The sequence below is a fragment of the Macrobrachium rosenbergii genome, chromosome 56 (genome assembly GCF_040412425.1).
Source record: "Macrobrachium rosenbergii isolate ZJJX-2024 chromosome 56, ASM4041242v1, whole genome shotgun sequence".
Classification (NCBI taxonomy): Eukaryota; Metazoa; Arthropoda; class Malacostraca; order Decapoda; family Palaemonidae; genus Macrobrachium; species Macrobrachium rosenbergii.
The window spans coordinates 66,495,583-66,517,198 of record NC_089796.1 but is presented as its reverse complement, the minus strand read 5'-3'; the positions used below and the strand labels follow the sequence as shown (position 1 = coordinate 66,517,198).

General features: G+C 40.1%; 1 protein-coding gene across 3 annotated transcripts; it reads left to right on the top strand.

Moving 5' to 3' along the window:
- The first annotated feature begins 2,543 nt into the window (after window positions 1-2,543).
- On the top strand, window positions 2,544-20,946 carry LOC136836573 (protein phosphatase Mn(2+)-dependent 1K-like). 3 transcript variants are annotated; one of them, XM_067101032.1, is made up of 8 exons: window positions 2,544-2,768; window positions 3,925-4,409; window positions 6,192-6,291; window positions 6,727-6,838; window positions 15,238-15,392; window positions 16,976-17,125; window positions 17,914-18,048; window positions 18,458-20,946. In XM_067101032.1, exons 2-8 carry the CDS (start codon window positions 3,958-3,960, stop codon window positions 18,596-18,598), a joined length of 1,245 nt encoding a protein of 414 aa, XP_066957133.1. In that variant the 5' UTR covers window positions 2,544-2,768; window positions 3,925-3,957; the 3' UTR covers window positions 18,599-20,946. The 3 variants fall into 3 exon arrangements, with proteins under 3 accessions (XP_066957133.1, XP_066957135.1, XP_066957134.1); XM_067101034.1 differs by having other exon boundaries at window positions 2,553-2,613; XM_067101033.1 differs by having other exon boundaries at window positions 2,583-2,847.
- Window positions 20,947-21,616: the final 670 nt, after the last annotated feature.

Below are 21,616 nucleotides of genomic sequence, written 5' to 3'. Positions count from 1 at the left end.
TCCATTCCCACTTCCCTTCTACGGTCTTGCTGCCCAACCTGTCTACTGTGTATTATTAATTACTACAAATATGGGTTTCTCCCAGCTTCACCTATAGATCATTGTACTTCGTCTCCTCCACCTTCTAGGTCTCTCTTTTTTTTATATCTTGCTGTCCAACTCCATTTTTTCACTGTTTTAATCAGTGGAAAGGCTGAAAGTGCCCCTGTGATGGTCTTTTTAGTCTAAATTTCTTGATTCATTTGTACATTCAATATTTCTGCATATGAGCATTTTATCTGGCCCTAGCAATAATGTGAAGGGAATCGGTACTCACTTATTTGTTCAGCAGCATTGCTTTTACAGAATGTACAATGATAAAGTGGATGTATCATCAGAATTACTGGAAAGGAATTAAAATATTCTCATGACCTAAATTCTATATTCTTCTTTCGACCTTATTAATCCCACCATATAGCAGGGTCGGCCGCTGGAGTCAACTTCCTCCATCTATTTCTATTCCTTGCATCTGCTTCCCCAAGTCCCACCTCACCCATATCCTGCCTCACCACATCCATCCATCTGATCTGCTGACGCCCCACACTCCTCCTCCCACACTGGCATGTTCTTAGCTCTCTTGACTGGTTCCACCTCCTCTCTTCTATTACATGACCATGGTATTCAGACTAGCTCTAACCTTCTCCTTTTACGTTACATATACCACATTCTTCTTATATCTTGACTCTCCCTCCTTTCCAGTAGTGATATTCCAGCAATCCATCTCACCATCCTTATCTCAAGGTTCTTTCCAACAGCCCCACACCTCTTTCCTCTAAGTGCCCAAGTTTCTGCCCCATATAACAGTAAGGCCTGATAATCAATCATAAATTCTTCATTTTGAGTGTAATGGCATTTTCTTGTCTAAAACAACCTAAAGTCTATATTCTATTCTCCCCTAACTCCAATGGATGTGTATCTCAAATCCCAAGCAGTTTTAGTAACAAACTTTATATTTGCTTAACTGCAAAATTTTATAAACTTTTTTTTCGTTAAAGCAAGCAACCATGCTTGCTCTGTTATGGTGGAACTGTACATTATAACTGAGTTTAGTTTTTATAAAAGAAAGCTTCAATAAGAGTAGGAATATTGGCATTAGGAAAATATGAAACTAAACCACGGTATTCAAAAGAAACACGAAATGTAGGGAGTGTACAGTAGGTACTTGGGTTCAAGTGACAACAAAACGAAGTTGAACATTTTCAGTAAGAGGCGTAATCTTAAAAAAAAAATAAATAAAAAAAAATGCTTGTACCATTAGAAGTGGGAACAAGGACAACTTCGGTAGATGAACTTAAGGAAGACAAATCATTGGTAACAGGGTATTTACAGACTTCAAGTAGAATCGCTTGAAAAGAAAAGTTGGGCTGCTAATGAACTTGTAGCTATTCCAATAATTGATATGAGATCGACCATCTTCAAGGGCAAAGCTTATGCTGATGGAAGTAGATATGAAGGTGACACCAGGATACCTAATATGTAAGAGCTAACAAAAATTTAGGAAAACAAGCCAAATAAGTTATCTGTAATGTTTAGCCCTCCAGGAAAGAGGAGGATGTGGCTGATGCATTAGCTGACAGAAACTATTATCTACAGTCAATCCCTTATGTAAATGAGAAGATAAATGACAAGCCTGTTATTCAAGAAACCTACCTCAGATACGACTGCCCATATCATTCTCAAATATGATCTTGAAGTTCCAATGGCTATTCATGACAATGATAAAGATATATTGTGATTGGGTCAGTATGGTTTCATGGCAAATATGTGCTGACTTGTGTTTACTGTCAGAGATGTGATCACAATGAAAAGTTATGCGAGTTTAAAATTGATGATAGAGCTTGTGGTAATTGTGCTGGAAACCATTTAACGAAAGAATGTACTTCAGATAATGCCTTAACGACAGATGGAAGTGGGCAATGAAAATTGATGTCGAGGGATCGGAGGTTTCTTGAAATTGGTATTCGGTGTAGTTTTAGTAACAGTTAATTTCTGGCTGCTCACCACCAAAACACGCAGTGGCCATTCTTATATTGGAATCCACTATCATAGGGCCAGATGTAGGCAAGAGTAAAAATTTAATAAGGAAGAGAACGAAAAAGAGACCAATAAACTAAGAAAGGTTAGCATGGTTTAAGAGAAAATAGGACCTTAACGAGAGTCGCAAGCTCCTGATTTTTTTATATTTATTCACAAATTTGGTTTTCTAGAGTGGTTTTTTTTCTTAACCAATCAAGATACGCATGGAGAATGTGTTTTTATCACTGGAAATGTCAGAATGGACGCCCATTGAGTAACGAAATTGAAAGCCACGAAACAGAAAGAATGAGAAGGACGAAACGCCTACGGGGAGCAGGACCACAAGTACGAGTATGTTAATCTAAAGAAGAAATTGGACATGGGAGGGAATTTATAAAAATTATATGGTATTATAGAGACAATAAACTTAAACAAGCACAAACAAGGGAGAAAACGAACGAACAAGGGAGCCGTATCAAAGAAAACTTACATATACTACTACTACTATTATTAGTATGCTAATCAGTAATCGGCTTCTGAATTTCATTATTAATTGCGGTCTGTTGTCAAGGGGGTTTTTGGCGAGATTATTTTTTTTACGCATTAGTGGTTTCAAAGGGTGAAGAGGCCTTCGCAATAGACGTAGATTTGTTGTCAAGGGTTTACAGTGAGCCGACTGAGGCCTAAGTTGTGTGGGCTGCCTTATTTCACAGGTGCTTTATTTTAGGATAAATTATTACTTTACAACCTACCTAGGCCTAAATTGCTGGATTCACTTCTGTTTACCCTAAGGTACCTTACAGTGTTAGGCAAATGATAGTTATCTTGTAATGTTAATAGTCATTTTCTAGCCAGTTTTGTTTGATTGCATTTAAACGCAAGCCTGATTAGGACCAGGCTAATGTTGACACTAACGTATTGGTTAGCCTAATCGAATGCAGTTGTAAAGTAGGCCTAGAGGCCTAGGCTGGTTTGGCAAATAGTGTTACTTTTTATTTGACATGTATTACGTAATCTTATTAACATTGTGGAGGACCATAGTGTGAAACTGGTTTTTGGATAGGGGAGTATCAAAACTAGTGAAATAGGCCCAGGGTAGGCAGAAGGGACGAGTCCTTACCCAACCTTCCCCTACAGATACCCCCAACCTCCCATCCCCAGTGAAATATTTATGGCGGTTAAACAGAAGACTACTGCCACGCCCCTCTGGTTCTGTAACTACCAGTTTACATGCAGAGCGGGTGCTGTTTTTAGCACCAGCCCTTAGGGAATGAATGTAGAAGCATAAACAAATAACAGTCATTGTAAAAATAAAAGACAAATATAAACAAAAGGTGGGAAATATTCCAGTCGGAGAGGCCGGAACCAGGCTGCAGTATTCGTCTTCAGTTTTACCTCCCCGGCTGCAGTTTATTGACTGTAGCATCCATTATTTTAACTAGTGTTTGGGCACCCCTGCTTTTAGCTAGTACTGTATAGCAATTTGTTTTTTAGTTAATGTTCTTCAATGAAAATTCTCCAAAAACCTATCAAATGTGATTAAGCAACAACTCTGGAAATATCCCTTTGTCAAATTCCAGTCTGGACACAACATTCTTTTCCAAGTAAAAACCTGTACAGTTATTTTGATATCACTTAATGGATCATATCAGAAAAAGGAAAATCAGTCCTGGGCCTATGGACTAAGTATCCATGTCATTTTCATTGGAATCCCAGCATTGAAGTGATATTCTTTCCAAGTTGATAGTACCTCCGCTTTTGTGGACATATCTCTAATTATACCTAATGTACTGCAACAAAAGGAGACCATCATACTGTAATTTGCTAATTACATTACCGTATATTAGTTTTTCTTCTTTTTTTTTACAGGAAAGCGGCATCACAGGAAGGAATTAGCCTAGGATGAATAAATCGTTTTTCATCCAAAAGAGAACTCTGCAAAGTGTGTTATTAGGAACTTTTGGTAACTTAGAAGCAAAGTCATTTTGCCAAGCACAAATTTTAAATTGTAACACCTCGACTTATGTCAGTAAAGGTCACGAGAGAAGGTTTGCAACACTTGCTCAAGCATTGTCAGGTAAAAAAGTAACTAGAAGATTCCCTGTTGGTGCTTTGTGTACTAAAGTTCAAGTGGAAAACACCGATGGGAATGCACCTTCAAAGGAGGTAACTGATTCTAAGAATGGGAGGAAGAAAGACTTCAATTTTGATGCACTGGGCACTTGGGACAATCGAATTGACCTTCCTATCATGATGGAAGCCAGTATTAAACAAGGAGCTCCAGTGCCATTAATTGTACCTTCTGATGTTGGTTGTTCAAGTATCATTGGGAAGAGAACTTACCAAGAAGACAGGTGAGAAATTCTTTTATTGTTTTGTTTTCTTTTCAGTAAGCTATCCATTGTTCTTAATTGTTGCAAGTATGTATGTATGTATTTTTATTATTAGTAGTACAGCGTAGTGACCATAATGATTGTATTCTTTTGATATATGTAAGCAGATCTGGAACTTGCATAACCAGCTTTCTCAGATTTGAAACCCCATATGTATAAAACAAACAGAGACGACAAGAAATGATTAAAACTTGGTTTCTCTTATTGTAAATAACAGTAACTGAATAAAATGACTAAAGTTAAAAATTAAATGATTAAAGTGATCTTGAGTATGCTATACCTTCAAGCAAAAGAATTCAGATCCAAGACTTGAATACTATGATACAGAGGCTTAGTCACAGCCTAATGTTTATCACTTGGGGTCAGACATCTATACATGACACCTGAAACATTTCAGAAGTCAACAAATAGACACTCCAGTTATTTGGAATAAATAAAGGGCTTTAGTAGTCTCCCAGGCATTGAAATGCTCTGCTAGTGGAGCCCTTTACGGTTACATTATTAACACCCCAAATTCCTAACTGTTAGTTATTCAGATGTGTGTAGTTGCTCCATTGAAATTAGCAAGGTCTTTTTTCTCTTTTTTTTTTCTTCTTCTTCCCCCATTTTGCTATTAAGGCCATATGAATGACTTCGGCAAACTAGAAGTTATTTAATTTGCCCGAATCTCAGATGTTGGCCTGAGGTCAGGAAAGAATGGCATGAATACCATCTCATTCTGGCGGAGGGAGTGATCCTAGTGTCTGCAAGTCAGTCTCGGAGCAAGGTTATGCTTAATGTGTAGGAAGTTGGAGCTTTTTGGTAATGTAGTTTGCTAGAGGTACATGTAGACTTTCTTTGCATTTTATTTGAGGGTTATGATGCATGGGTTTATATAGGGAAGCTTAAAAGAATCAATAATTGAGTAAAACCAAGTGTCCTTTCTCTGCCAACATCATCACTGACATTCATCCCTATCTTGAGCACAGAAATAACAGCATTGCCATTTTTTAACCATGATTTGTATAGTGCCCTCATGGTGAACAGGCATGATTTGTACAATAGTATCATATGAAGGATAAAGCTAGAATACCATAGCCCTAGAAATTATAAGGAATATACCGTAAATCATTCGAGTAGATCCCATAGACTGGTTCATGTAACAAATAACATGTAATAAGAATCTTTATTTGAATAAGTATCGCATTTGAAGAGCTCTGAAATTCTGTCTCCTTCATAGCAATTCAGTTTTGGTTAAAGGAAGAGGTTTTTAATTAGTGCATATAAAAACAAATTTCATACAACATTGTTTCCTAGAGATGAACCATTTTTCCCCTTTATAGAGAAGGCTCTCTCATCAGTGTCATTTGGTGCAGGTCTTATTTAGAGAGTAGATCTTAGACCGAGTTGACTTTAATTTGCGTGGGAAGTAACCATCAGTTCTCTGCACAGAGCTTGCCTTAGGTAGTTCAGTACTCAACCCCTACTCCATTGACTGGTTTACATCTCTGGTTTGCAGAAGTCAAAAGAGAGAACTTGATTTCTCACCTTGCATTTAACTACCACTTTACATGCTCTGTCCAGGCTACCTAAACTGAGTACTGAGTAGTAAAATTAGCTGGTTAGTATTTATAAAACAAGAAAAATCTTAGAAAACCATATTTTGTTTTATTTAGCAATACTGGATACTGCCATATATTAGAAAAGATATCCAAATGTTTTCACAAAACTTTTGTGTCATTTATTCGAAGGTTACACTTTCAGATATGTTGTGACTAGTCTCCCAGACAGTGTGCTGTGTGCTGCTGTATTTGATGGGCATGGTGGAAGTGAATGCTCTGAATTTTGCCAACAAAATTTAGAGGTAAGAACTCAAAGTTTTCCATTACTGTTTGTAATTTGGCAGTGACATGCAAGTGGAATTAACTGAAGAGGACTGTCATGCAAACTGTCAAAAGATCCCATTTTTAAGCATTTTTGTATTTTGGAAAATCAAGCTTTGCTCAAATACATCATTGTAGAAGAGAGAAAAGAAAACATAGATGACAAAAGAGAAATGAATAGGGGCTAAACCCAAATGAAACAAAATTGCATGAGAAAAACAAACTGGTTTTATTGTAGTCATCATGAATTATATTCCAACCTTCCTAGAACAAAAAGATTTAAAATTTAGTAGCCAAGTGAGGATATAGATTAAGAAACTACAACCATAGCTAAATTAAGTAAACAGTGCTTCTGTACTTCATGTTATAAAAAAACTCACAAGATTCTTAACTCACTTTGCTTTGTCACCTTTCAGAGTATTCTCACCCAACAGTTGAGTCAACATAAGGACCTAGAAGCAGTTTTGCACCACAGTTTCTTAACATTACATTCCCAGTATGTGAAATGGACTGAAGAACATTCAGCAGGTATTACAGCCTTAAATTTTTTTTCAGAACTTGTCCTGTCTGTCATCTTAAAAAATGCTTTGTTCATGAAACTTACCTGTCAGATATATATATAGCTGTATTCTCCGAAGGTCCGACAGAATTTCAAATTTCGCGGCACACGATGGCTGGTCAGGTGGTTAGTACCATTCCCGCCGCTGGAGGCGGTATCAGTGAACCATTCCCATTTTCCATTCAGATTTTCTCTGTCGCGGGTGTTGTCAACAACTGTTGTCTGCACCTCCGTCATAGGATTTGCTTTTTCTAAATTACTGAGTATCTCATTGTCTTTTGGTATTTTGACTTTGGATCGGGTAGATCGGCATACTTTTTGATCTTTTCTTTGGGTTTTGCTTTTAGATTATCATTATGTCTGGCCCAGCTCTGCTAGTTACTGCGTGTGTGATGTCTGAATGTGGGGTGAGGTTGCCAAAGCTGCGCGTTGACCCTCACACTATTTGTTCTAACTGGTGGTGCCTTATATGCATGTTGAATGATAGGTGTGATGAATGTGCTTCTTTGTCTGAAAATGAATGGGAGCGCATGATAAATAAATATGAGAAGTTGGAGCGTGATCGACTGAGGAGGTCTTCCTCCAGAGTGCTTCTTTGCGGGAGAATGTTGATGTCGGCCCTAACTCCCCTGTACCTTTAGATCCTAACCCTGTGTTTTTGTCTCCTGCCCTGAGATCGTGCCAGTGGAGACTATGCTTTCTGCTATGATGGAATCGATTCGTGCATTAGAATCTAAGGTGTCAGCTCTCCAAGATAAGTGTTGTGAAGTGACTAGTGCCCCCAGTGCAGTGGAGGGCGCGACTGGCCCCATCATGCTCTAGGCCTGGACCTCTGCTGGACTCCCCAGGACTCAGGAGAGAGCATGTCAGAAGGCTAAGGAGGGTGACGGGAACTCCCACCGGTCCTGCCCTTCCCTCGCAGGTCCTGAAGATTTCTCAGGCTGCCCAGGCTCAACTTCGTGTTCGGGTCCTGAAGGACTGCTTCGTCTTCTGACACGCCCTCCCCACGCAGGGGTTGGAACCGATCAGATAGACTCGCCCTCTTAAGAGAAGCTTTAGGGAGAGGACGCTTCCACGTCCCTCTCTCCTACTCTGTGCTCTCGCCAGAGTTTGTGGATGCGTTCCCCAAGCAAAAAGCAAGTACCGGACGTCATCCCAAGAAGACGTTTTGAGCCCAAGAGCTCTCCTCCTCAAGAGAAGAGGATTAGGACGCCCCTCGTCCTTCTGCCTCTAGGTTCCGTGTTTCTCCAGAGAGAGGCGCCACCAACGCAGGACCCTTATTGCTCCATGCAGCAGCAACTCTCCTCGTTCATTGCAGAGAGAGAGTCCAGGTCCCGTCCTCGCCGGAAGGATGTTAGACTTCCAGTGAAGAGATCTAGGCGGCCCCTTCTCCTGCTCCTCGTCCGTCACCTTCGTCTGCTTCAAGCCTGCTCGCCGTGGAAGGAACCCCAGACTCGTCCCAGAGGGTGTTGGGGAGGATCGTCTTGACGTCACCCCAGGACGTCCTCCCCCTCCCTTCTCGTTCTAGACGCCTGTTCACCTTTTTTGTTGATGACGCTCGTCAGGCTTCTGACGCTTGTCATGCTGCCAGACGTGACGCTCTGGGGGACGCATCCAGACGTCGTCGCTGCCAGAGGCGACGCCCGCTGGACGCCAAGAAGCTCGTCATGCTGCCAGACGTGACGCCCCGATGGACGTTTTTGACTCCCTTCAAGACGCTCCACCTGCCGTTGCTGTCGGGCTCGTGGTGGTTCCTGGTTCTCCAGTTGCTTTGCACGCCAGTTCCTCTTCCAAGCAGAGGTCCTGCGCGTGTTTCTCTCCAACTTCTCTCTGCTCTTCTCCCCGCCCGGGATGTTGGAGATAGACTCAGGGTCTCGGAGTCTGAAGATGAGATGAAGGATCAGTCCGCTGCCGGACTACCAGATCCTCGTCAAGCTGTTGAAGGAATTGTTTCCTGACAAGTTTCTGCCGGCTGCAGTACCTCTCTCCCCTCCTTCTCAACTGACTCCTACTAAGTCTAGGAAAGCTCCGGATTTCTGAAGATGACTAAATCGCTCTCCACTCAAGCGGGCCTTCAAGAAAGTCCATTTGTGGATGGACTCTGCAAGGCTCAAGGAGTCTTCTTTGGCCCTTCCCCTTCAAGACTCTCGGGAAAAAGCGGCGATGTGGTATGAGACCTGAGAAGACTTAGGCCACGATCTTCCTTCCTCATCTAAGGAGACTTCGCCTCGTTGATTCGAGTAGGAGGTCTCATCTGTCGCACGGACCAAGATTCCCTGGACTCTTATGGAGATGGACCATCTTTGAAGGGCCTTTTCAAGACGTTAGAAGTTTTCAACTTCCTGACTTGCGTCTTGGAGCTTTGGACCTAAGTCTCGAGTCAGGACTCGATCTCCTTGTCGGACCTTTTGAGCGCCTTGTCTTGTATGGACAAGCGCGGTCCGAGATGGTTCGGACTTAATTGACTCAAGAGACCGCTACACTGGAGTGCTCAAGAAGAGGTCTCTATTCTGTGGTCTCGCACGAAGTCCGGCTCTTGGCACAGAAAGGAGAACTGTTGTTTTGCTCCCCTTTCCAATCATCTTTTCCGGCTTCGATGGTAAAAGGACATCGCTGCAAGCCTACAAGAGAAGACCACACAGGACCTGTTGGCTCAGTCATCCAAGCGCCCTGGTTCCTGTGACTCGACGACGTCAAACCGTCAACATTCTCCCAAGATGAAGAAGCCCTCTTTCGTGCCGGATCATCCTCAAAGCCTTCTTCTCGAGGAAAGAACCTCTCGAGAGGTAAAGCCCTTGCTAGAGGTAGGGGCAAGAAGTGATGTGATTCTCTCCAGATACCGGGTGGTGCCAGGCTTCTTGCGTTTTTCCGAAGTCTGGAAAGTGAGAGGGGCAGACAGTTGGTCCCTTTCGGTTTTAGAGAAAGGATACAAGATCCCTTTCTTTCTCCCCCTCCCTTAAGCCTTTCGCCCTTGGACCTCTCTCCGTCGTGAACGGTCCAGAAAAACAAGAGATCCTGTACGACCTGCTGCGGCAAATGCTTGTCAAGAGAGCAATAGAACAGGTCTTAGACCTGAATTCCCGGGCTTCTACAACAGGTTGTTCCTGGTCCCGAAACAGTCGGGAAGTTGGAGACCTGTGCTGGATGTCAGCAGCCTGAACCGCTTCACGCGAAAGAAACTTTCAAGATGGAGACGCGCCCAGTCTGTTCTAGGAGCCTTAAGACCTGGGGATTGGATGGTATCCTCGACCTTCAGGACGCGTGCTTCCACGTATTCATCCCGATACATCCTCAGTCAAGGAAGTTCCCTGAGGTTCGTCTTGAGGGGAAAGGTGTATCAATTCAGAGCTCTTTGCTTTGGCCTGTCCACAGCTCCCATGATTTTCACCGTCATCATGCGGAATGTAGCAAGGTGGCTGCATCTGGCAGGCGACGTGTGTCGCTCTACTTGGACGACTGGCTGATTGGAGCGCCATCGAGGAGGAGAGGTGTCTGGAGGATCTTCACAACTTTAAACCTGACGAAGGAACTCGGCCTGCTGGTCAACTTCTGAAAAGTCACACCTGCCCTAACGCAGTCCATCGTGTATCTGGGGATTCAGATGGACTCAGTGGCTTTTCGGGCTTTCGCCCCCGAACGTCAACAGCTGTGCTTTCTGAAAAAGTCCTGGCCTTTCCTAGGGAAAGAAACGTGTTCGGTGAGGGAGTGGATGAGTCTGCTGGGGACCATTTCCTCACTGGAAAAGTTTGTTTTCCTAGGAGACTACATCTCAGGCCTCTTCAGTTCTTCCTGAGAGACAACTGGGAAGACAAGGAAAATCTCGAGTTGTCTCAAACTTTCCCTCAAGTGAAGGAGCATCTCAGGTGGTGGTTGGATCCTCGAGGCTTTCAGAGGGCGTGTCTCTCAGCCTTCGGTCCCCCGACCTAGTGTTGTTCTCTCCACGCGTCAATGTCGGGTGGGGAGCAACACTGGGCAAGAGAGAAGTGTCAGGCATCTGGAGAGGGGAACAGGTGACCTGGCATATCAATATGAAGGAATTAGGGGCGATTTTTCTAGCCCTTCGATTCTTCCAAGATCAAGTGTCCGGTCGCACAGTCCAGGTAAACGCGGACAATACCACTGCTCTATCTTACCTGAAAAAACAGGGAGGCACTCATTCTCATTCCCTGTTCGTTCTTGCGAAAGAGATCCTGTTGTGGCGAGTTCCAGGAACGTTACGATCTTGACGAGGTTCGTGCAGGCGTTCAGAACGTGAGAGCGGACCTAAGTCGTCGTCATCAACTGCTCCCGACAGAGTGGACTTGAACCAGGAGGTGTGCCAAAAACTGTGGGGTTTATGGGGTCGTCCCTTAGTAGACCTGTTTGCAACGCCAAAGAACAACAGGCTTCCGCTCTACTGCTCTCCTGTCCTGGATCCAGGAGCAGTGTCAATAGACGCCCTTCTTTGGGACTGGTCTCGTCTGGACCTTTACGCTCTCCCTTCAAGATCCTGGGAGAAGTGGTCAGGAAGTTAGCGTGCGTGCAAGATACGAGGATGACTCTGATCGCTCCGCATTGGCCTTTACAAGGAGTGGTTTCCGGAGGTAATGTCGCTTCTGGTAGACTTTCCATGGTGTTACCTCTTCGTCCAGATCTACTCAGACAGCCCCACTTGAACGATACCATCAAACCTCTCCGCTCTCGGTCTGACTGCGTTCAGACTATCGAAATGCTGGCGAGAGCGAGAGGTTTTCTGAAGCAGTGGCAAGAGCGATCGTAGAGCCAGGAGAACATCCTCGATCGAGTTTACCAGTCAGTGGGCGTATTTACAGTGGTGTACTCGCAGAGGATTTCCTCTCTTCCTCGACCACTGTGAGCCAGATTGCAGACTTCCTTCTTTTCCTTAGGAAAGTTCTGAAGCTGGCAGTCTCTACTATTAAGGGGTATAAGAGTATGTTGTCGGTCTTTCGGCACAGAGGATTAGATATCGCCAACAATACGGACCTCCATGACCTCATTAGGTCGTTCGGAGACGACTAAGGTGCCTCAGTTTTTGGTTCCATCTTGGAACTTGGACGTGGTTCTTAAGTTCCTGATGCAAAGCCCCTTTGAACCCCTTCATGCTGCTTCTTTGAGGGACTTAACAAAGAAGACTTTATTTTTAGTTGCTCTCGCACTGCAAAGAGAATCAGTGAGATTCATGCAATATCTAAGTCAGTTGGTTTTAAAGGAGACGATGCGGTGTGTTCTCTCCAACGTCGTTTCTTGCCAAGAATGAGAACCCGTCTCACCCTGGCCCAAGTCCTTTGAATTGAAAGGTTTGGCGGGTATTCTGGGTCAGGAACCAGAAAGACTGCTATGCCCTGTCGGGCTCTAAAGTTCTACTTGAACAAGACAAAAGAGTCGAGAGGTCTTAGGATAGGTTATGGTGCTCGGTGAGAAGACCTGACGTCCCCATGTCAAAGAATGCGCTGGCTTTCTTCTTGAGGTCCACCATTCAGGAAGCGCATAAGAGTTGTCAGGAGAGTGACTTCGAACTTTTGAAAGTTAAAGCGCATGAGGTTCGGGCTGTGGCAACGTCAGTAGCCTTTCAAAAGAACATGGCTCTGAACGAGATTATGAATGCCACCTTTTGGAGAAGTCATTCTGTGTTCGCCTCTCATTACCTAAAGGACGTAAGAACAGTGTATGAGTCTTGCTGTTCATTGGGACCCCACGTTTCGGCTGGTACGATCTTGGGAGAAGGAGGCAGTACCCATCCTATCCTTTAATGTATGGTTAGGAATAGTTTTTAAAATTTTTTGGTTGTGTTTTTATGGTTGTGGGTAGACTGTGGGGCAGTCTTCCTTTCCTTAGTTTTTTACTAGTCACGATGTTTTGTAGGTCAGGTGGTTATTTTGTCTCTTTGCTTCCTTCTTGAGGGCTGATCTGGGCACATAGTGGTCACGTCCCCGTTGACAGATCGTCTGGAACTCTCCAACCTTATAGGTCTCTACCTCGTTGGAAACTCCAGTAAAGCAGACGAGACTTGGGTGACAGTAATCACAAGTCAGCTATGCTAAAAGGTAAGGAACCAAGATGTGTAATCATCTACATTGTTTTGTTTCTCAATCCTATGCTGTCTCTGCCCACCGCCAATGGTGCGATTCAGCTATATATATATCTGACAGGTAAGTTTCATGAACAAAATGATATTTTAATGATAAAATAAGGTTTGTTGATACTTACCTGGCAGATATATATCTGTAGTGCCCACCCTCCTCCCCTCAGGAGACAACGGCACTATGAAAATCTGAATGGAAAATGGGAATGGTTTCTGATACCCGCCTCCCAGCGGCGGAATGGGTACTAACCACCTGACCGGCCACTGCGTGTGCCATGAAATTTGAAATTCTGTCGGACCTTCGGAGAATACAGCTATATATATATCTGCCAGGTAAGTATGAACAAACCTTATTTTATCATTAAAATATCATTTTTACAAAAGATTCAAGGCTTTGCCATAGAGCATTAGCTAGTGTAATTGAATGTTTGAGATACAGATCATGTATAATTTAGATAAGAAAGTTCAGTGAATATTTAGCAAAGAAGGACCACTCCTCAGAGGGCACTGGACATTACTACCTCCTTCCATCCATTTCTATGTCTGACATATTATGTGATGACCTATGAATTATTTGCATAGCTTCTTTTTCTTCTTCCATTGTTCTAGTCTGTCTTCTCAACATTATTGGTTATCATACCATCTATCTCTCTCTTGGTTGTACAGACATTACCCTACTTATGAACATTCAAGTTGTGAATAGTACTTTATTCAGAGATACAAACAAACGTGATCATAAATTAAAATTGTGTTCCATAGGAAAAAACTATTATCATCACGGTTTATTTAGGTTTTATGTATCATTTTTATTAATAAAGTACTGTACTCTATAAAATCCAATACTGTATGTACAGTGTACATTACTGTACAGTATTGTGTTTTGTTTTTCACTTTTGTTTGCTCAGTGCCAGTGATCCTACTGATAGGTATGATTATGAATATCTTAGTCCAGTCTTTTTATTTGTTACATCTCGTAAGTGAAGATTGTTAGGGTCATGCAGCTTGTCTCTGCTTGCTGCTCTACCTGTTTTCTCAACTCCTTCCTTGCCCACTGACCACTCTACCTCTATGGCATCTGCTCCGTCCATCTCCTGCACAGCATATGTGACTGTCCAGTGAGGACTCATACATGGCTCAATTGGAGGAGACTTTTTTTTTTTTTGTCCATGAGTGGTCTTATGTTGGTATATTTGTGGCAGATGTTACTTCTTTCTGCTATACTTTCTCCTGCAGTAACCATTCACCTTCAAGTGACTGTGATCCTTGTAGTATCTGTCAAACCAGTGATTGATGCTTTACCAACTGTGATCGCTTCTTCAGATGTTACAAACTCTACCATGGTTCAAATGTAGCCTGCAGCCACCCCTAATTTATCAACTCCAAAAACAAAACTGTTTGCAGCAATTTATTAGTTTTTGTGTTGCAAATAACTTTATCAACAGAAGTGATCTTTTCCACCACAAAGCTTTTCTTAAATACACTTGGACATCTCCAGATGGCAGTCATAGACACCATATAGCTCACATAGAGTGAAAAAGACCACTAAGATATGTTAGGAACTATAAAGGATCCGATGCTGAAGTGATCACTTAACATTGCCGAACTCAGGCTGAAATTGAAAGTGCCCAACAAAAAAGTTGACAGAGTATCTAGGTGTACTACGATAAAGGCTCTTGAAGACAAACATTGAGATGCTTCTGCAAATGAATGGCAAAATAGATCTGCAGTTCTTAAGACCATATCTGAGAAGGTGTAACAATCAGTGAGGATTGGATTAACATTAGGAGTGTAATGTCTGTCAGTCTGCTGGGGTAACAAGAAAGACACGTTGGATATTGGGTTATACTCTGGATATGATAAAGAATAGACAAAGGCAAATGGTAGTTATAGAAATATTTCTGGGAGTAGTTAAAGAACAGAAATAGAATATGCTAAATATTCAAGTCGAGGAAGTGAAGTTGAATGAAGCTCAGTTACTGTCTCTCCCAGACCTTCCTTGCTTATTGCATCTTTCATACCTTCATTATTCCTAAGAGCTAATGTATTCATATCACCATTTTACAAACTCAGTATTTAGTTTCTGTTGAATAGTTTGCTTTAAATGTATTTTTGCATTTATATATTACTGAAGCCATTGTTATGTTTTTATTTTCACATAAGGGCTTTCTTTTTTGAGAATCTTAACAGGCAAATCTTACCAGGCAAGTTACTGGCACTTTTAGGTAGTTAATATAGATGTATGCACATGTTGTTTAATATTTAAGTATTACACTTTTTTCTTTGTAGGGTTAAAAGCAGGCACAACTGCAAATGTTTGCCTGTTGCGAAATGGTGTGGAACTTGCTGTAGGTCATGTAGGGGATTCACGAGCAATTTTATGTCGCATGGGCTCTGCAAGAGAACTTACCCATGATCATTGCCCTTCCAACAAGTCTGAGAAGGTAGGTTGCAGATAGTACAAATTCATTCTGCATTTCATTATAATTTAAAGTTGGGGCCTAAAACTCTTTATTTTTGTCAAAAAGAAGTCGTCCCCTATTGTCGAGTTCCATCTTATGTTGTTGAGATGGAGATTTTTCAGTGACTTGATTTTGTCTTGTGGGGTTTACAAAGTTCAGGTATGATTTTCAGTTATGTAAAGTCACTATTGTTGTTATTACTGTATTATTATTCAGAAGATAAAACCCATTCATATGGAACAAGCCCACAGGGGCCATTGACTTGAAATACAAGCTTCCAAAGAATGTGATGTTCATTAGAAGTAAGAGGAAGTACAGAAAGAATAGATCTCACTTATTAAAAAAGAAAAAATAGATTAATAAAAAGATGAAAATGTATGCAAATGCAAGGAGAATAGTATTAGGGTAGTGATACATTGCATCTTTGGTTGAACTTTTGAAGTTCCAATTGCACAACATCCTCAGGGAGGCTGTTCCACAGTCCAACAATGTGAGGAATAAAGGACCTCTGGAACCGAGAAGTTCGACAGCGAGGCACATTTCCAACATACTGTATTGGTGTTGCTGTTCAGCGAATCTGGTTAATCCAAGAGATAGTAGATAAAAAAGAAAGGTGGCACCTGAAGATGAACAAATTCTTGGCCTTTTGAGATGGTTTTTTCCCCACAGGGCTGATATGTCTCTGGAAAGCCAACCCTCTGCCAGTAAAGTGGTTGGGATTCAGTTTTGCTAAAGGGAAATCTCTCCTTCGTCTCCCAGTCCCTTCTGCAGTGAACTTATGGTCAGTGCCAAGAAGATAACATGGTTTTGTATACCAGAAAGTTTCAAGCTCCTTGTTAAAGAGAGCTGTTATGACTTGGTTGTGTCATTGATGCCAGGTGTTTTTCTTAGCAGTTATTAAAGAAGTCCACTATTAACAGAAAAGAGAGCAGAGAGAATAGACTTCCTCAAGGGAGTCTACTCTTTTTGCCCTCTTTTCTCAAAGGAAGGTATTCAAAATCTCGAGTAACTTTATCAGTGAAGTGGTTCATAGTGGTAGGTTTCTGTTTCCTAATAGTAGCTCCATAAGTTGTATTTCAGTAGAGATCTTTCACATTCACAACGGTTCCCTGATCCCCATTATCGACAGAGAGCAACCTGATTCGTTGAACAGCAGCTCCAATATGCAGTTAATGTGCCTTGCTGTCAAACTTCTCACTTCCAGAGATCCTTTATTCCTCCCACTGTTGGACTATGGAACAGCGTCCCAGAGGATGTCATGCAATTGGAACTTCAGAAGTTCAAGCAAAGTTGCAATGCACTACTACCCCAGTACTATTCTCTTTGTGTTTTAATACATTTTTATCTATTTATTAATTTATTTTTTCTTTTTTAATAAGTGGTATCTCTTCTTTATTATTTCCCTTTACCTCCTCTTACTACTTCCTAATGAGCACCATATTCTTTGGAAGCATGAATTTCAGGTCAGTGGCCCCTGTGGGCTTGTTCCATAAGAGTAGGTTTCATCTTCTGAATAATAATAGTAACAATAATTAAAACTAACATTTTTATCTTGTTATTTTAAGGTGCGGATTTTGCAGTCTGGTGGGCGCGTGTCTGTGGACAATATAGGGAGACATATGGTGAATGAAACTCTTAATATGTCACGAAGCATAGGAGATATTCCACTGAAATCCTTTGGAGTAACAGCTTTGCCTGACACTAGAACTTTAAGAGTGAGTCTTGTAAATTGTTTTTGGAAAATTAATTCTCTTGACAAATGGTGGTATGGTAAATATATTATATAGGTATGCCCTTAGTGGATAAAAATTATGAAATGTGTGTTCATAAATGTAAGCTTTAGTTACTTTTCATGTCTTCAGGTGGTATTTGTTAAAACTGGAGTTGCTGAAACTGTTGAAGATTTAAAGAAATTTCTGTGGGGGCATCTATGAACTCAAATGTTCATTAAATAATTATACACAAACATGTTTGTGGCCCATTACTGCTAGTTAGTTGCCAGGCTTGGTTTGAAGACCACCACTTATGGGTGTTTCCTTTCAGTTTTTGTTAATTTGTATTACAGAGTTCAGGTTTTTTTTTTTTTTTACTCATCCAAAGAATGCAAGTATATCTTGTTTCACATGCTGTGAATATCTCTTGTGGTTCTCAAGTCTTTCAGTTTTGACGGTGGAAACATAACAGCTTTATACTACCATTTTATATGTCAGTTAAAGAAAACCTCTAATAGTCACGACCATTTGTTATTATCGAATACTTAAAGACTTAAAAATGTTGTAGTCATTTAATTTGTGATGACAGTCTTTAGAGTGGCATGGAACAGTGTCACACTTTAATTGTGCATATTCTGCAATGCACATAAGAGTTATGCTAGTATTGTACGGGAAATGTAGAATTAATAAAAAGCTTAAATTTATTTCCATGTTATTGTAAGAAGACTAAGAAATAGAAGCTGAAATATGTGATAAATAAATTTGTGTAGTTCACGATACTATATTTCCAGGTGAAACATGGTAAAGATGCTTTCTTGCTCCTAACGACTGATGGTATCAACTTTGTGTTACGCAACGAAGAAGCGTGTGACATTGTTAACCAAGCACCGGACCCATATCGAGCAGCTCAGTTGCTTACAGAACAAGTAAGTTGAATAAGAAAAAAAAAATAAAATACAAAATTAAGATTGTACATCAGCCTATTAGTCTGTATTGCCATTCACACATAAACCAAGGTATGACGGTGAAACTGTGTTTAAAAGATTTTGTTGATTTGGAGTTGAAGGATGATAATGTGCCCTTTGCATATTTGTATCTCTTCTTTGAATTTAGTAAATTTCTGTATTTTTGCTCTTTTTCTCTTGTACTCACATCTTTTCAGTATATTTGCTTTAATTGATAAATTATTATTCAGACTTTTTTCAACTGATGTGATTCATATAAGAACCGTTCAGTTAATTTTGGGTGTCTGTGATCTTAACTGCTGCACCGTCAGGTTATTTTTTATCCCTCATTCTTCCAAAGTTGATAATTAATACTGGCATCTCATGACAGGCTCTTAGTATGTCATCAGAAGACAACCTGACAGCTTTGGTCATTCCCTTCGGCTCTTGGGGAAAATACACCAAGTCTGCATCGATGTTCTTTTCCTTCGGTATTGGCCGTGACATGAGTAAGAGTAGTCGTTTTGGTTGAATTGAAGAATGGTTTTCACGCCTTTGTTCCTCTTGTGGGTTTGTTATCAAAATGTGTTTTTGTCCCTAGTATTCATGCTGACAACTTACAGGTTTGCTCATTCATAGATAGCTTTCATTTTGATCATTCTTCAGTTTTATTCATGAAGAAATTTAATGATTTTAAAAGAAAATATGTTGTTATCATTAATAGTTTTTTGTTGTTATTTCAAGACTGGGAAATACTAATACCAGACTTGTCTGTTCTTGGAATTGATTTGTGCCAAGGAATTCACCCTTTGCACATCTCTTGTGTTGTCTAGAGTTTAAGGAAGGATAACTTAGTCAGTACAAACTACAAATATTTTTGTTAGTGATAAATTAGCGGCATTGTATAGTACTGAATTATTTTATCAAAATAATTAATCTATTAGTCTAAGTAAGCAATGAAACTTTGTAATTACATCTTATTTAAAGTGGAGGAAGGTGTTTCCTATCATTAAGAACTGTCAATCCACTGATTATAAGCTGGATAATGCTTAGGAGAGCTATTTTCAGTAAAGAATGACACTATCAGGGTACTAAGTAATGCTAAATAATGAAGAGAACATATTGTACGATTGATAGAATATTGCCTTGTGATATCAATAAGTGTATACAGATGCAGCCTTAACAACAACCTAAATCTTTCTTGCAAAAAGACCAGTTAGATTACTTCCTCCATTGTTTCAGCTATATGTAGTGGTTTTTAATTGCCATAAGCTATTCTTTTGCAATGTACTGTAATCATAAGAAATTTTACTGAATTTTCAGTGAAGTAGCATCACATTGTCCCTCAGTGGTATTGTGTTCTGTCGTACTTTTCCTTCTTGCTCAGCAGTCCCTTCCCATCTTGTTGTCCAGTATCCTTTTCTTCAGTCTGTGGTTGTCATTCCAGTTTCTGGATATGTGATCTGGTTGTCCAGCTAAACTGCTTAAGAGTAATAATCATATGAGGGTTAGTAGATGACAGAAACTCTCATATTTCCTGCTTCAAAATTTATTTCCTCTTCTTTTCCATTTTTATCCTTTCAAATGACTGCTTTTTGTTTATCTTTTTGTCACTTTCACAAATCATTGAGGGACTAGTAAGGTGTAGATTGAGACATTGAGAGTATACAGTGCTCCCCCAATTTTTTGTGGGGATAGGTTCCAGAACCCACCATGGAAATGCAAAAGTTGTGAAAATGCAAAATCCCCTCTAAAAATGCTTATAACTACCAAATATCCTGTACCCCTTAAACTAAAACGCTTATAACTGCCTATTTTGACAGCTCACTGCCTAATTTAATAGTTCAAACAAAAATACACCCCAAACCATCATCCCAAAACACCCAAAGTCGTCTTACATTACCCTCCTACAACTGTTACTCTTAAGTACATACACCCCTAAAATGCTTATAACTGCCTATTTTAACAGTTCATCGCCAAACTTAATGGTTCAAACAAAAATATACCTCAAACTGTCATCCTAAAACACCCCAATATCATTTCAAAGTCATCTTACAACATCACGTACCCGCCTACAACTGTTACTCTTAAGTATCCCCTATAATTCAGACATGGACATTTTCTTTTGCCTAGCACAACTTTGCGCACATTGTACTTACATTTTATTGATATTTTGCTGTGTTGTAAGATGACTTTGAAATGATATTTACTGTACAGTACGTATTTTAGGATAGTACTACAGGATAGAGCACATCTAAAATACATGGGTAGTTTCGAACGATGGGACACGTTCCTCCAAACAGAATGCTAGGCATGTTACGCCATGTTAGTATTTTCGTGATTATGTACAAATACATTTATGATAAAAAAAATGATTTACTCTACTAATTTTCAGACATTACAGCAATATTAGTGTATATGTAAACAGCAGAATATCAATAAAATGGTCTTTTTTTTTTTCTTAAAGATGTTCGACCTATGGCAAAACACAAAAACTGCGAAACAGAAAATGTATATACAATAGTACAGTATATCATATATTTCCGTGTATAAGATGACCTTTAAATCCTAAAATTCACCCCTAAAAATTGTGGGTCTCATCTACTACCATTCTAAAAATCAGACCTTGAATTCTGAGTGATGTTTATCAGTAAGGTAGCCTCAGCCTCAGTGCGATAACTACTGACATACATGAAAGGATTCACATTATGAAATAAACTGATAATAAAGATAATAAAAACATTTTAACCTCATATATTATTGTCATATTCGAGGAATAATTCCATATCAATGAAATCAGCTTTAACTATGCGAGCCCAGCTGAGAAAATGTAAACATCGAGTTATGGTTGCGCTCACAGCAACCTGTATCTTTCGGTAACCTTTCAGAAATTTTAATGATAGTGTAATTACGATAGTAATAGCATTTAGGATAACATGATAATAATTTGTCATTAAAAATTCATTATCATTTTGGTGGTAAATAACACAATTTTCGATTATATACAGCTGATTAGAACAGTTTATTCATATGAATAATAATTATGTATGATCATTATCATACATTAGTGTATTGTTGTTAGGGGTTGTTTGTGATCGGCGAGGAAATGTAAACAAAACAATGGTTTCCCTTTTTGGCGACATGTGTAGGAAGAACATGATATATGTAGCATCGGCTTTGGTATTTGATTTATTTTGAATTTCTAAGGATACATTAAGTAAAACAGCATTTTTAATAATATCATCTTTACATAACCAAAAGCTAGCCTAAATATACACAGATGGTTTTGTAATTTAGCAGTCATCTCATGCTAAGATATGAGATAAATTCACGAAAATTTGCTATAATTTTTTACCTCGTCTTATCTAAAGGTCATCTTATACACGGAAATACTATACAGTAAGTACACTGTAAATCATTTTTATCATTAAAAATCTGTATTTAGTCATGAACACAATATGAAAAAATACTGTAATTAGTAAATGCAGTGTTGCTCTATGAAAAAAGTGAATTAGTGATAATTTTAGAGATACGGTCCATAGAAAAATTC